Source organism: Castor canadensis, chromosome X (assembly GCF_047511655.1).
Source record: "Castor canadensis chromosome X, mCasCan1.hap1v2, whole genome shotgun sequence".
In the NCBI taxonomy this organism is placed as follows: Eukaryota; Metazoa; Chordata; class Mammalia; order Rodentia; family Castoridae; genus Castor; species Castor canadensis.
The window spans coordinates 42,168,934-42,185,803 of NC_133405.1; the positions used below are offsets into that span (position 1 = coordinate 42,168,934).

The following is a 16,870-nucleotide window of genomic DNA, read 5'->3' on the forward strand; positions in this document are numbered from 1 at the left end:
ACAGGGTCTTGCTATGTAGCTCAAATTGGCTTGGAATTTGCCATGTAGGCCAGGCTAACCTTGAACCTGCAATCTTCTTGCCTCTGCTTCCTGAGTGCTGGAAGTACAAGTGTTTACTACCCTGCCCCCTCTCAATAGTTTCTTAAATGTGAGCTCATTACATCTCAGAGCCAAAGATTCCTCTGTTGGAGCATCATCCCCACCAGACAGTGGAAATCAGTTTTGAGAAAAGAGGTTATTCTGTTTTAGTCCACTCAGGTGTGTGCTGTCTCAGTTGTTTCTTCGCCTGTCTGTTTGCGACCTAATCTCTTTGGTAGAATTTGGTGCTTTGGACAAAAGTTAGGGACAACTTCTGTTCCTCAGCTGGCATTCGGGCAGCAAGTGAGAAAGTGAAATACATATGCAATTCAATAGTAGGTGTGCCTACACACACACACACACACACACACACAGCTGACTTGGCAGCTGCAAGTTGGAGCTGAGGATCTCAGGATGCCTGCTCAGCAGGTTTCTACTTCAAGTGCCTGCATGTCTGAGGCTGAGTATGAAGCCTCCAGCGTGGTTGGAGTTAATTCCCATTAGGTTGGACTCCGCCCCTCTCTCCCAAAGGTGAAGCAAGGTTTTCAGACATCACTGCAAAGAGCAGCTGGGATTCCCATCCTTGTCTGACAAGCTGTGAGAAGTTCTTTCTTAGATCTGAGCCTGAAGAGAGGGAACAAGTCAGTCAGCGTCCGTGGTCAGAAGGTAAATATGCAACTTGGGCCAAATGCAATTGAAGCATCTAGATAAGAAACTGCTTTGCTCTCCCCTTGCTCAACCCTCTTTCCCCCATTCATTCCTTTCTCAGGCTTCCTGTCCTTTCATGTCAAACTCAGAGAAGCTGTTATCTTCCCAAGGGCAGCCTGGTGTGTTTTTATTTCCTCATAATCTGTTCTTTACACGAGGCTGAGAGGAATGAGGGCTGGATTCCTATTTCATATTGACAAGGTTCGAGGACCCAAGGGTTAAGTGCTAGCTGCTTTCCCCAGCGGAGTTGGTAACCTGAGGAGAGGAAGTCCATGTCTCTGGGAGTGGAGGGAAGGATTTTTGTCCTGATTTGTCCATAAGAGTAAAAATGGATCCAGTTTTCGATGTGGTAGGCCGATCTCTTAGACTTGCCTAAATTGGAGTGACGGGGCTGAAATGGTGTGATGAGGTTAAACTAAAATGCAGATGTCCAGGCCATTAGGGATGGAAATAAAAGATGGGATTCATTCAATAAATATTTATGAATTCCTACTATGTGCCAAACATTATGATTTCCAGAAGAACCTAAAATATGTTAACTATAAATCCATTCTTGCAAAGAACATTCTGTGAAGTGGTTTCATTTTGTGGTGAGAAACTAAAAGCAGAAAGAAGTGAAGGAATGAGGAGAAATCACTGATAGAGTGGTTGAGGGGTGAAATAGGAGACAAGTGATGTTCTGCTTCTTAGATGACTTCAAGTGTTTTCCATTACTTATGAGAGAATATGGTCTTCTCTAGTAGAAAATGGGGGAATTGAGCCCTATGCTGGTGTTAGGTAGGAGTCACCACAAATGTTATTTCACTTTTCCATTTTGTACATGAAACTGAAACTCAGAGGTGTTTAGTGATTTGCCTTACAGGTTCATATCACCTGGAAGGGACAGACCTCAGGACCCTGTGTCAGTTCTGATTCTAAAATCTGGACGTTTGCTACTAAAACAATATTCCTTAATCATAAGCTCCCATCAGAATCAACTGAGGTTTTTATTTTATTTTTTGGAAGTTTTCAATGTATTTTTATTTTTATTTATTTATTTATTTTTCTTTATTCATTTATTCATGTGTGCATACATTGTTGAGGCCATGTCTCCCCCCTGCTCCCTGTCCTCTCCCTCTCCCCCTTCAACTGAGGATTTTAAAAATGCAAATTCTCATAAATTTGAATTCAGTGAATCTGGGAGGGAGGGTTCATAGTCTGCATTTTAAACAAGCGTCTAAGGTGATTCTGATGTGGAGGTTAAAACCCCCAACTTGAGAAAAACTGGATATATCAAGCTGCCTCCCAACTCCTCTGAAGTGGTTGGAGAAACATTCAGCTTACCTTCTTCCCACACTGGCCAGATCCACTCAGTGGAGATGGCCATTTGTGGTGTCATTTTATTTCCAGCTGAGGCCATGGAGTAAAGGGTTTATTGGGCAACGATAGCAGGGCTGGAGCTATTGGTGTGGGGGATGCTGTGAGAGATACCTTACCAGTTAGTCCATTGTTGACAGGGCTTATCCATGTCTTGCCAGAGTAGCTTTTGCCATCACTGGTGCAAATAATGCTGTTCCTCAGAGGCCAGTCCTAAACAGACAGTTTTGCAGCCATGTTTTCCTCAGAAGCTATAAGTCAGTGACTCCCTTTCTAACCACTTCTTGTTTTGATCATTAATTCACTGGCTTAGTTTTTTTCTAAACACTGTTGACCTGGTAAGGGAGTGATTTCCTTCACTCTGAAGTTTTACAAGCTCTAATGGGAACAAAAGGATTTATCATTTTTTTGTAAGAACAGGATGAGATGAGGTAGAGAAAGGTATTAGTTTATTTTTCTCCATATATATATATAAATCTCCAGTTTTGTTGATAATATGTGCCCACATATGAATAAGTACACACCAGAGGGAATAAGTGAGGAAAAAAATGATTAAATGCTTGTCAGTGGATGGACACCACAGGGAGAGGGAGAGTGCTCATTTTGGGGAAAAGAGCCTATCAGTAATCTGATTTGATGAAAGGTTCTTATTTGGAGGACAGTGACCAGCTGTTCTCCACTCCCTCAGAGGACTCAGCAAAAGGAACTGATCTTAAGTTGCAGTAGAAACGTTTTATAAAGAGATATCCAAGTGATTTATTGACAGTGAAAGTTGTGAAGTTACTGAGAAAAACTGCAGACTTCCCTTCCCTAGATTTCTTTAAAAGTAGTAGAGATAACCATTTGACATGTATGGCTCAGGTAGGTTTCCTGTGTCCTATAGGGTCCAGGTGATCTCTACCCATAAGGGTGTGTTAGAATGACTAGCATACCTTGGAAGATTAGCAAACTGGGGATAGTAGATGCAGAAAAGATTTCTTCAACCCTGATTATTACAACTTTCTGGCCTCATTCAGTGCATTTCATACAACTACTCTCATGATTCATTTACCCATAGTGAAACTGAAGAAAGAAAGACAATGAAATACCTAAAGGGGGAGGTTCAAATGTAATCTTACCAATGCCTGGTTGCTGGACCACATAGCAGGAGCATTAGGGTGAGTGCTGGGTTCCTGAAATCCAGTGTGGCTATGAAAGCAGAGAAACAAAGGTATCACATACAAAAAGCACACAAAAGGAGTTAGGAGAGAATGAAGCATAGCATGGTTTGAGATTTTTGTTAATGTAAACACTAAGCAAATTAGTTTTTGGGAATGATCTTAGTTTGCTTTGGAGGACTGTCGCAAAAGGGGTTACTTCACTGCAGATGATGGTACTAAAAGCATTTGCTGAAAAGTGCTTCTCTGTCTGGCATATGTGAATATGTAACAGTGTGTGTGTATAGTCTCCACATGCCCTCCTGCCTCCCAGTCCAGTCATGGGAGAAGCTGGGTTGTTACACATTGTGTGCTCAGGAAATACTGAGCAATTGAACCTCTGAAATCTAATTCCTTGATCTCATAAGGTCAAGTCTATGATACAGAAAGGTTTACCTTCAAAGTATATAGGCTTCCTCTCCCCAATGTTGACTTCCGTAGTCACTTTTAACTTTATATTATGAGTCCTAGAGAGAACATTAGAGAAATATCTGTGGCAGTCATTCTCAAGACTGGTGTTGACTGACAACATTTCTAGTTCTAAATAGGGTGGGCTGGGGATGTGGCTCAAATGGTAGTGTGGGCCTAGCAAGTGCAAGGCCCTGAGTTCAAACCCTTGTACTGCAAAAAAAAGTATTGAGAATTACTTTTAAATACTGTGATCATCTCATCCCAGGTTGTTTGGGACTTTTCTGACTTTATCGCCAAATGTCCTACATCTCAGAGAACTCCTTGGTCTCAGGCAAACTGGCATGGTTTCTCACCATAGTCCTAAATGAAATAAGAACAATGAATTTAGATACTGAAGGTCAGTGACTTTTCTCATAGCTAGATACATTTAACCTGAAATTTGAGATTCTGCCTTCCTACATCTTAGCTTCATAATGCCACTTTTAAGATGAAATCATGGTAGCAGTGGTTGGTAATATTATAGTTTATTTATCAGCCTTATTTGTCACAGATGAGGTCAACCTTTTGTCAGAGTCCCTCCCATTTTTTTCTACCATAGTTTGGGTATCACACACTGATATAATCCCTTCCTCTGCCTTATGTTCTCTGTCCCTCCTACTAGCTGTCATGCTGGAACTTTTGATCTCAAGGTAATGATGTGCATGGGGGACATATGAAGTTACTTCAGACTGCAAGTGCTGAGCTTGAAATCACTCATGATCTTCTTTTGTTGCTTTACACAGTGTGTCTGGAGAAACTGGCCTTCCTTCTACCTTCTCTGTCTTTATAACTAATTCATTTCCCATTCTTAAACACTTTTTTGAGATTCTGGATGGGAAATTATGGAAAATTTTATTTTATTTTATTTTATTTTTTTTGTTCTTCGCATAATCAATTTTTTTTTCATTTTCTTTTATTATTCATATGTGCATACAAGGATTGGTTCATTTCTCCCCCCTGCCCTCACCCCCTCCCTTACCACCCACTCCGCCCCCTCCCTCTCCCCCCCTCAATACCCAGCAGAAACTATTTTGCCCTTATTTCTAATTTTGTTGTAGAGAGAGTATAAGCAATAATAGGAAGGAACAAGGGGTTTTGCTGGTTGAGATAAGGATAGCTATACAGGGCATTGACTCACATTGATTTCCTGTGTGTGGGTGTTACCTTCTAGGTTAATTCTTTTTGATCTAACCTTTTCTCTAGTACCTGTTCCCCTTTTCCTATTGGCCTCAGTTGCTTTAAGGTATCTGCTTTAGTTTCTCTGCGTTAAGGGCAACAAATGCTAGCTAGTTTTTTAGGTGTCTTACCTATCCTCACCCCTCCCTTGTGTGCTCTCGCTTTTATCATGTGCTCATAGTCCAATCCCCTTGTTGTGTTTGCCCTTGATCTAATGTCCACATATGAGGGAGAACATACGATTTTTGGTTTTTTGAGCCAGGCTAACCTCACTCAGAATGATGTTCTCCAATTCCATCCATTTACCAGCGAATGAGGAAAATTTTAATTGTAATACTACTGGGGTAATGATGTAATACTACTGGGTTAACACTATGGGGGAAGGCTTTGTTTAGAGGAGAGGTGGGAAACAATGGCTCTGCCATTGGATCACTGTACACCCTTGTGTAAGTCACTTGGCTTTTGAACCCTCATTCTACTCATTTGTAAACTGAGGGGTTAAATACCTGTCTTACTGACCTGGAAGACTGTCAGGCAGAACACATGAAATAATGGATTTGGAAGGGATTGTGATGATGCACCCAGTAGCTGTTTATCAGCTTTTGGCCTCTCCTCTTGTGGCCTGGGCTTCTTCATGAGGAAGGGAGTACACAACAGAGGACTGCTTGTACTTTTCATAGTCTTACACCTCCAACATAACATGCAAAAGCATTACCTCATTGCGATCAAGCATACCTGCTTTCTAACAGCAATTACTCAAAACTAGTTCCACTTCTCCCCCTGTTGGCTTTCATTCCCTCATCACATATTTCTCTCATCCCTCCTGCTCCTCTCTCCACCCCCAAAGCCTCATTCCCAGGGGCCTAGAGCAGGGCACTTTTTTCTCAAACCCTAACATTCCAAAGTAAGCACCTGCAATTTATGATCTCTGCTCCCTTCCTGCACAAAACACATAGCACGAAATACATATGCATCAAGAGGGGAATTGTGGTGGAGTGAGAAAAGAGCATTATATTAAAACCAAATAACTGGGCTCTGGTTTGGCCAATTTACCTTGCTAGCTGTTTACCCTTGGGCAAAGCACTTCCTCTCCATATTCCCATCTGTAAAGTGATGGGGGCAGGGGTTTAAGCATTATATGGTAGTAAAGCACTGGCCTAGGAATCTGAAGATCAGGTTTCTGGTTCCAGTGTTGCTGTTTGGTAATTGGGACTGGGGAAAATCACTTTTCCCTTTACTGGACCAATCTCCTCCAGATGTAAAACAAGAAGGTTGGATTAGGTGATTCATTAAGGTTCCTGCCAGTCTGGAAATCGGTTGATTCTATGAAAGTGGTTCATTAAACAAATATGAATTATAATGCCTTTTCTATGCCAGGTCCTGTGTGATGATACTTATGAAAGCTCTCATGGCTGAGACTCTGAATACAATTGTTGCTTGCTCCTGTTAGTGTCCAATTGGGCACTGTGGTGGCCTCATATAGCTAATTCTTGTACTTTCCCTGCTTTGGGTCTCCCCAACATCACTACTTATAATTTTAAGCAATGGCTATGAATCCTGAAGAAGTTTCTGAAACACCCCACCATCTGCCTGCTGGAGACATTCACAGTGCTGTCATCAAGCTGCAGTGTGGTCTCTAGCCATCCTAATAGAAAACTTGGCCAGAAAGCATGGCAGATTAATGGATTGAGAAGGAAGTGGTTGATTTTGACAGAGGGGTCTGTGAAAGGCATTTGTGAGCTGGGCTAAGGAGACTAGATCTGGAAAGTCTCTCAGCATCCTGAATCTGGGGTTATTTATTCCTAAAGGGACCTTGAAAGGTCTGTACAGCTATATGTTTCTGCTGCAAGGCAAGGAGTGCCAGATCCTCATCTGTTTCAGAGATAATAAGCTGTGTAAACTATATACAGGAAAGGACATAGAAGCTTTTCTTAGTATCCAGTCTAGAGTTAACTGCCACTGGTTGAAAAGTTGTCTCCCATTTTGATTGTAAGTGGAGTGACCTCTCCGTGATAGGTACAGGATACAAGAGTAGGTACCTTTTATTTTATTCTACCCATTTCAACTTGGTTGATATATCCAGTAAAAAGCCCACAGTAAAACACATCCCACCTAAGTTAATGGGAAACATCATATACCAAACACCATGGTGGCTTACATGATCTTTAACCCCTTATATAGGGGCAAGTCTGTGACTGGTCTTCCTTCCTCCTTCACTCCTGAAAACAACTTTGTTTGTGACCCACTGCAGTCTTCTAGGCCCACAACGCTGTTCAGCTGGAATCTCCAGGGACTCTTGGGACAGGCTTACTTTCATTCAGACTCTCTTCCTTCCACTGGTTCCATGCTGTATATCAAGCATTATTAGTTGGCTAGTCAGGCTATTTTTGGGTTGGCAGTGTAGTCACTAATTCAGTTTTGTTGGTTTCTTTCACTGCAGCTTAGTGACTATACTCTGAACCAGGCAGAAGGAAAAGAAGATGGAAAGCAGAATCCTACAAGGGCCCAAATGGACTTCAAGAGAATAATCTTATCTAGAAGCAAAGACCAAGTGGTACATAAATGAGCCCACAGACTGGCCAGACAGATGAAAAATAGGCTGTTGGAGCCTACGTGGTAACTTCTTGCATTTAGCACTCTAAACCAACTCACCTCCCCATTCCACAGAGAACCCTGAGATCATGAGGAGCAGCCTGACCCTGGTGGGGACCCTCTGGGCCTTCCTGTCCCTTGTTACTGCTGTGGCCAGTTCTACCAGTTACTTCCTGCCTTACTGGCTCTTTGGGTCTCAGCTAGGGAAGCCAGTATCCTTCAGCACATTCCGGAGATGCAACTATCCTGTGCGGGGAGAGGGGCACAGTCTGATCATGGTAGAAGAATGTGGGCGCTATGCCAGCTTCAGTGCCATTCCAAGTCTTGCCTGGCAGATGTGCACAGTGGTTACAGGTGCCGGCTGTGCTCTGCTGCTCCTGGTGGCACTGGCTGCTGTCTTGGGCTGCTGCATGGAGGAACTCATCTCCAGAATGATGGGACGTTGCATGGGAGCAGCACAGTTTGTGGGAGGTAAGACTGTGTCCCTCGGATTGAGTAGGTTTGGGAGCTTTGGGACAGGGGAGGTAGGGAGTGTGGCCTTATAGGAAAATCCACTCTCACTTCTTCTACTTTGTTCAACTGTAAGCCCATGAATAGGGAAATCTCTGAAATTCCTAGTCTAGCATTTCCAAAAGTGTAACTACATCAGAGTGTAATTCACAGCAAAATTGGATAGTAGGCAGAGTTAATATATGTTACTTAGCCTCAGTTTTTGTTACCTGTAGGTCCCCCATTTAAGAATCACAACCAATAGAAGAGAGTAGACTAGTGGTCACTGGAGGCTAGGAGAGAGGGGATAGTGAGACAGAATGTGGTTGGATGGGTACTAAAATACAGTAAAATAGAAGGAATAAATTCTGGTGTTCTACAGTACAGTAAGGTGACTAGAGTGTTTAAGGAGAATAGAAATGATAATTATCATTTCATCATTATACATTGTATACATGTATCAAATTATTGCACTGTACCCCATAAATATGTATAATTATTATACATTAATTAACAATAAAATAAAACAGAACAAAAAAATCCACTTCACTATAGAGTTCTTAGTTTGTACACCATTAAATTCACTGTGCTAAAACAGTTCTCAATGCAAAAAAAATTTAAAAGAATATCATCCAGCGCTGTCTTCCAGTGACTGAAACACATACTCAATAACATTAGTGCTCCCATATAAACTTAATCCTTAAAAGCCTTGCCCTTTGGGATTTATCTCAGAGGACAGCAACCTGATAAACACATATACAGAGACACAAATTATTAACAATTTTCTTGAACGCAATACATCTGTAATAGTAAAATGCTAGGTAACAGACAGACTATAAGTGACTGTTTATTTGGCCTACATCTAAGGCTACCTCTGTCTGGCAGTCATTAAATAAGTCAATCCAGATTTTTCTGTGACCCCAATTCACCCTACTGATCCTTTCCCTTATTCATCTCCCCTTAAGTTTTTAGTGCAACCAACTTGGGATGCTGACAGTCTGGGGATGGAATAAGAAAGAACAAAATGTAAAATGGCAGACTACAGGAAGGCAATGGAGCAATCTAAGAAGGAAAATGAATTTAAGCAGACAGACAAATGTATATGTGAATATTTGTGCTATTTTGTACACCTAGATGGGGCACTGGGCAAAGTGCTGGTAGAACCTACTGCTGAAATGCATTGTTTTTACAGTTTTAGAATCATCATCCACTTCTTTAACATTATTGTCTCTATTAGCATTGCAGTATGAGAGAGTAGAGCCAGGAAAGTTGGATTTCACTTGTTTGTTTTACCATGTTTCTCTGTGGCTGTCTATGGGCAAATGACATGACCTTTCCTGTGCTTCACTTCCCTTGAGTTTATTCCCTAGCAATTCAGTTTAGATCTGCGCTTAGGCAGTGATTCTCAACCAGTGCTGGTTTTTATCACTTCTCCCTGCTCCATATGGCATTTGGTTATGTTTGGAGACATCTTTGGTTATCAAACCTTGGGGAGGATGCTACTGACACCCAGTGGGTAAAGGTGAAGGATACTGCTACACATCCTACAATGCATAGGAAGAAGACATCCTCCCCCCCACCATCAAAGTAGCCAGTTCAAAATGCCACCAGTGCCAAGACTGAGAAAACTTGGGCTAAGATATCATGGTTTCCTGGCCTGCTTGTTGTGCCAATTAAAGTGATGCTTTCTGGTTCCCTCTACTCAGACTCACTCTAAATGCTTGGAATTTGTGTTTTTATTCTAGTCTCCCTCAGTTCTGAATTTTCGTACTTTTTAGCTACATTAAAAAGTAGAATTAAGTTAGTGTCCCCTTGAAAATCATGGTACCAAACCAGATGTTAACACTGATCTAAACCACTGATTTTATTTTTCTTTGGAAGCTCCATGGGTATCATAAATGAGTTAGTCTCATCTTTCACCCGTATTCTTGTGTACCCTCTAGTTAACTCAGCAGTTCTAGGAGCACATTATTTCAGCAATGACATTTGACTGACAGGAGAAAGGGGTGGTGGTCCTTACTATTTGTCTTTATAACCCAGCTCAGTGCCTGGGTCAGAGCAGGTATTCAGTAACTATAGAAAGAATGAATGTGTGCCTAAAGCTAAAGCAGTATCTAGTGTTTGTTACGATAAGTTGGATGTGAGACCTGAGTTAGTTATTTTCTATGTTTCCCCACAGGCCTGTAGACTCCTGAATCTTTTTTCTTTTCTGATAGAGGAGTGATAAAATACCCCATTTGTATTTCTAAGAATTTCCACCAGGCATATATCAGAAGGCTAGCAGTAACAGCCTCTAGTAGACTCCAAACACTACTTCCAGTTTGCTTTGTCTTTGGGGTTTGACTGAGACTTTTATAAAACCCTCATAGTTCTCCCTGTGTGCATTTTAGTTGTTGAGTCAGGATGTGAAAGGATAATTAGGATTTCAACATTTCCAGGCTGAGTGGAACAGAACTTTGGCTGAATGGCTGGTGTCATACAGGGAAAACGAAAACCCAAAAACCATTTTAGTCTCATATGACTCTGCCATTCTATAGTCCCTAATACATTCACTCATAGATAGGAATATGGTCACAGTATTTACATTTAATGAGTGTCTTTAAAGTTTAATAATTAAGTGCCATTTGTCAGTAGTCTCAGAAAGGATCAAGACCAAGGGTGTGCTACCAGGTTTTAACCAGGGAGGGGAATGATGTTGGGACAGATTGCTAGACCTCTACAGCTTTCCTATCTCTAACCAATCAACTAGCAGCCATTCCTGACTCCTTTCTAGGGACTGGTAGCTGTAAGATTATATCAGATATGAAGAAATGGTGAAGAGTATCTGGATGCATCATATTTTCTAGGAGCTCCTTGGCACATGACCATTACCTTTGGGTCTTTGGATATCTTGGGTATGACCCTCAGAAATGGGCTCTGCCAGTAGCAGGAAGCCAAATCTGGGCAGCATTTGGAGCACCATGGATAAAAGACACACACAAAAAAAGAGCCATGGGGGTTAAGTTTAAGCCTGTTGTTCAGCTGAGAGAAATTGATTTTGTTGCTCCATGCTTGGCTGCTTCTCGGCAGCTAGTGCATTAACCGAAATACATCAGGGGAAGAGCCAATTTGTTTCAGGTCTGGATTATCTCTGCCAGGCCCCAAACCACTGAAGAGATGGAGTATCCATTAAGAACTACCTCCTCCCTGTCCTGACTCTTATTCTCCAGTCTGGCGGCTGCCCACAGAGATGAGTAGGAAGTAGGAGAGACAGGAAGAAATAAAGAGCTGCTGGCCTGAGTCATACTCAGCAAGGTGACCTAATGGGGCCCTGGGGTCCCATTTGCTCCACCTGCAGCTGATGCAGCTGGACAAGCCTAAGGTCCAGAAAGTCTTCCACTGGGAACTTTGTGCCCTGCTCCAACTAGTGAAGGAAACATCTGGCTATGAGATTATTTCAACTCTGGGGATGCTGAGGTTTCCAACCAGCTGGCCCCTGGTCCCTGAGAACATGGTCATTATTCACATTCCCCTGTGTATACATATGCAAGATGCTTGTGAATTATCCTCTATCTTCAGTGAGAGCTAAACAAAGAGGAAATAGGTGAAAAGTAAATATAAGTAACTTCTTGGCAGGAAACAAGTGTAAGATCTTGGGTCAGGTTACTTGAGGGAGGCCAAGAATCTTTCTAGAGCAGAGAATAAATTGGAATCACCTGGAGTGTGTAAAAGAATGTGAATCCCCCAACATAGCAACAGGTGGAAGGCTGCATGTTTTGAAAAATGTCCCCAGTGGCTCATAAGTGTATGCTGTATTCCCTTTCCCCAACACAAAAGATAACTACTACCATGGATATATATATATCCATATATATATATATATATATATATATATATATATATAATTTTTTTTTTCCTTAAGAGGGCAGAATTGAGCACACCCAGACAGGCACCAATAAGTTTTTTTTTTTTTTTTTTTTTTTTGCTATGTAAGTTCCTAACATTACATGCTTCAAGCTGAATGAAAATGGCACTGGGGGCAGACATCCTAGAACTTGATTTCCCAAAAGGTGCCATCTTTCTAAAAACTATTATCTTTCAGTCCACATATAGTGTATAAATGATCAAATCGGAGTAATTAACTTTTCCGTAACCTCAAACACTTATTATTTCCTTGTAATGGGAACATTCAAAATCTACTCTTCTAGCTATTTTGAAATATACAATATTATACTTCAAATAATAATCATTATATAATGATTGTAATGTTATAATCATTATAGTTATTAATTATAGTCATGCACTTGTGCAATAAAATACCTGAACTTATTCCTCCTATCTAGCTGTAACTCTGTACCCATTATTGTGTGAATTAAAAGAACACCATTATCCTCTCTTGAAACCATGTATTTACTGAAAAGTTCTCCAAAATGTCACCAGATATCATGTCATTTATCCTTCTTATGCTGAACAAGGAATATAAAGTGGCTGTCTGTTTAAGGTGGTTAACCTACTAGCAGAAACTCATGTAACAAATTGGAGCAAAGCAGAGAATACTGTCCAGGGTCTCTGACTCCTGTATTGGGGTTTCTGCACTCACTGGTACTATTTTCGTTCAGAAAAATGCTATCACAATGTTTTTTGGAGTGGTCTATGAACCATTTGCCTAAAAATTACCTGTGGTGTTTGTTAATGAAGATTCCCTAGTGCTTTAGCCTTGGACAGGACCTGCATTTTACATAGCCTCTCACGCTGATTTATTTTTAAATATATATTATGAAATATTTCAGATTCATATGCTACTCAGATTAAAATGTCAATACTCTTTAAACCTTCTTCATAACCGGATCATATCCCTGGTCTCCACTACAAAGATTATTACTGTCTTGATTTCTTTTTTATCATTTCTGATCATGATTCCAGTACACACTAAAATTTAAGAAACTTGTCTCAGTTTTGTTCATGGTTGATTCTGTCTGGAATCTCCTTTTCTTAACATCTCTGTCTATAAATATTTTCCCGTCTCTCAAAGGCCAGGTCCAATGCAGCCTCACTGAAAATCCAACTTTGATTTACTTTTGACATCTCTAGCAGATGTGAACAATCCTATAACTCTGAGAGAGAATATGGGGTCAAATAGATGAAGGAAGTGAACAGGAAGAAAAAGTCAGAGGGCAGGCTTGGATTTTCCAGAGTTATATTTGAGTTGAAGCTGCTATAAGACCAGTAAACTGAGCAAATTAATCCACATTGTGCTTCTGCTCAGGGTAGTAATGGAGGATTGGCAGCCATGCAAAGACAGGGAACTTGGGAATGGGGGTGAGGAAGTGTAACAAGATGACTGCTTACTCTATAGTTGCATTTGTGAGTTAGGTGGTAAGAAAATGGGGTTTAGAAACACCCAGTGAGGAGACTAGTGCTTGCAAATAAATAGGCACCCATTTAATTGAGAATGTGTTCTTGGGAGGGGCTGTGGAATAATAGTCATTCTGGGTAACTGTGATGTACCTGTAGGGAGGGGTCGAAGTTCCGTCTGAGATTTTGCACCTGAGAATTTGTATTGGTATTGAGCTTGCCACAAGAGCTGAAGCTGAGTAATGTCCAACTCCAGATCTCTGCTTGGTCAGTGAAGTAATTCAAACTATAAAACCCATATTTAGGTGGACAAATGTTACATTTTATAATAGGGGATTCTTATGGAAGGGAGCAGTTGAAGAAAGCAAGCAAGATGGCAGCCTATTGGACATGTGCCCATTTACAGTAGGAGAAGAAAGATAGTAACAAACTCTAAAGAGCTCTGTTTCTTTTCCTAGAGACAGGTGAGACTAGTGAAGTATCCAGTTGAGCAGAAAAGTTGAGAAAGACTTCTCTAAGGGGTATATGTAGTTGAAAGGGCACTCAATAAAAGTGTGAACTAGCCATAAAACTCATATGTGGCAGGGCTTGGATTTAAATTCTGCCACCAGAGCTCCAGCTCTTTTTTTGCTTTGAATATAAATTTTTATTATTTAAAGATATCTTTAGTAAAATTGATTACTGTAACTCCAAAGGCAAGGGAAGAAATTGGTGAATACCATTGTGAACCTTCAATGTAACAAGAAAAGAAAACTAAAATGAAAAATCAATAGTTCCACAATATAGTTGAAAATTTTACCCTTCTGTCAGTAATTGATAAGTAAACTTCAGAAAATCAGAAAGATTTAGAACATTTGAATAATACTATCAAAGAATAGCCCAAATTTATATCTATAAATCACTGTAAACAATAATAGAATACATGCTTTGTTTAACTCCAAAGGGAGTCTGTTTATACTTCATCCTGAGAGCTCCTGCTCTTAACATTTCTAGTGATGCTTTTCTTAAGTGTTGGTACCAGGATCAGATGCATCAACATCATGGGGTACATAAAAATGCATATTCGTGGTCTTCAGTTACTGAATCAAATACCTGGAGCCAAAGCCCCCACTCTTCCAGAAGGTCAGCACCTAGCACTGGCAAATGACTTCTCTGTTGATATTTGAAGTACATCTTCACAACCTCAAATTGATGAGAGGAACTGTTGGGGACAAATATAATTGAGGATGAATTATCCTGTGACTTTATTTGTTTATTTACTTATTTTTTTGGTGGTACTGGGGATTGAACTATGGGCAGGTGCTCTACCACTTGAGCCACACTTCCAGATTTTTGTGCTTTATCTTTCAGATAGGATCGTGTACTTTTTTCTCAGGCCAGCCTTGGACTGTGATCCTACTACCTACACCTCCCAAGTAACTGGATTATAGGCATGAGCCATAGTGCCTAGCCTTCATTAGTTTTAAAAGACACAGTTTTACTATGTAGCCAAGGCTGGCCTTGAACTAGCAGTCCTCCTGCCTCAGCCTCCTGAGTGCTGGAATTATAGGTATGTACCACCACATTGGGCTCATTTTTATTTTTTAGTATGTCCCCAAGGCTTATGTAATCAATAGCCAGTTACAAGTCAAATATCTCCATGAAGTATGTTTACAACCTTATGTGCTCACCTGTCCAAATGGCAGAGTGACAGGCTGATGGGGGGAGGCAGGAGGACAGGTTGGGCAGAATCTGGTGCTCTATGCACTGGGGTAGGACTCGTGCCTTGCAGAGAGACTTCTGGTCTCTCACCAGGTGCCTCTGCAATATTCCAAGTTAAAAACTTCAATGAGGCAGTTTTTTAATTGAGTCCTTTTCAGCTTTTGGCTTTTGTGTATCTTATGAAGACAAAGATGGGAGAAAGAAATTAGCACAAGGAATACAGACAGAAACTGGGAGAGGATACACAAGGAGAGGCAGCTGTTCAATAACAATGTATCTTTGTTAAGTACTAGCTATGTATCAGTTAGTTTATTTGTAGTAATATCACTGATTTTTGGAACATCTGTATAAGATATAGTACTATTATTATTTCTGTTTTTAAAAGGTAACTGCCTGAAGTCACACAGCCTCTAGATGGCAGAAGTGGAATTTTAACTTAGATCTATACTGATTCTAGAACCCATTCTCTGAAGCCATCATGTTGTGTCATCTGTCCAACCTAATGCCTGCACAATTACCAATGTCTCCTAGAGACATTCTTGCCATAAGGAAGTCATTTATAGACAACTGTTTCTAGAAAAACAGAGCCTGTAAGGAAGGGCTGATGATCTCTCAGATCAGTGAGAAAAAGTGTTGCCAAATGCCCTTGGGTAGATCACTTTACCTCTCAAGGTCTCAACATCCACATCTCTAACAGGGAGGAGTTATAACAGGCAATCCCCTTTCTATGGTTTTTTGATTCTATCAGATAGCTAGAATGGTCTTCCAATTCTGCTATTGAAGTCCCTTCAAAAAGCTTCCTCCTTGAAATGTGTGGGCAAAGGGAGACGTCTAATATGTAGTAAAGCATACCCTGAAACAGATGCATTTATGGTACCAAGGATACAGAGTTGAAGATAAATATGCTCCCCCCGCACCGCCTTCAAGGTGCACACATTCATGGGGAAAGCAGATATCAAAGCATGATGAAGAATATATATCACAGACTATTTAGTCACTGGAATAAACACAGAGTGCTATAGAAGAGACAGGAGGAGAATGTGAATTAGCCTGGGGATTGGGAATGGTGAGGGAAGGTGCCCCAGAGAAGTAGATAATCTCTGGTCTGATCTTCTAAGCATGATGAAGTCTGAGGAGAAATGAGGGCTAAAGAAGGAAGGGGGTTTCTCATGTTCTGTCAAGAAAGGCACTTGGCTAGTGCTAGTTGCTGCTTGAGAAGTCAGAGTTCTTGCCAGTCGCAAGCATCTGAATGTGGAAGCTAGAAACTATATTCTTTCCTCCCTAGCCTTTCCGGCAAAGCTCAGCCTCTATTAACTCTTCCCACCAAGGGTATACACTACAGGTGGAAAGGCTTAGTTTTCATTTCTAATTTTGTCTTAACCCATTGTGCATACTCTGGGCTACCTCCTCATCTCATAGGATTTCAGTTTATCTGTGAGTAAAAACAGTGGCATTGGCCTATTGCCACTGGACAAATTCTAAAGCCTAGAAAGATCTTTGAGTGACCAGTTTCATTTCCTGTAAGACTATAAGACAAAGAAGAATGCTTTCTAATTTTAAATTTTCTACTGCCAGACATTTCTAACCTTAATTAGTCATTCTTCTAGTTTTAAAAACTGTTCTGTCAGTAAGTTCTCCCTATTTAAACCTTTCTTGCTATTTCTTAAGGTCCTTGTCTTCTGTGGCCTCACTGGGTAACGACAAAAGCTGGTTGCTATGTGGCAGACAAGCTTGGAGGCTACTTTGAGACTTCTTAAGAATCCATGTGAAGGCAAAGTGAGCTTTCGAGT

At 40.8% G+C, this 16,870-nt stretch overlaps 1 protein-coding gene across 4 annotated transcripts in view; it reads left to right on the forward strand.

Moving 5' to 3' along the window:
* Nucleotides 1-579: 579 nt before the first annotated feature.
* Nucleotides 580-16,870, forward strand: part of Lhfpl1 (LHFPL tetraspan subfamily member 1) — a 61,305-nt gene continuing 45,014 nt past the window's right edge. For all 4 annotated transcript variants that reach the window (XR_012444233.1, XR_012444234.1, XM_074062629.1 and 1 more), the window contains exons 1-2: nucleotides 580-744; nucleotides 7,405-8,027. Coding sequence is in view for 2 of the 4 variants with exons in the window: in XM_074062629.1 (XP_073918730.1) it covers nucleotides 7,646-8,027 (382 nt within the window). In the remaining 2 variants the exon portion in view is untranslated. The remainder of the gene's footprint in view (nucleotides 745-7,404; nucleotides 8,028-16,870) is intronic.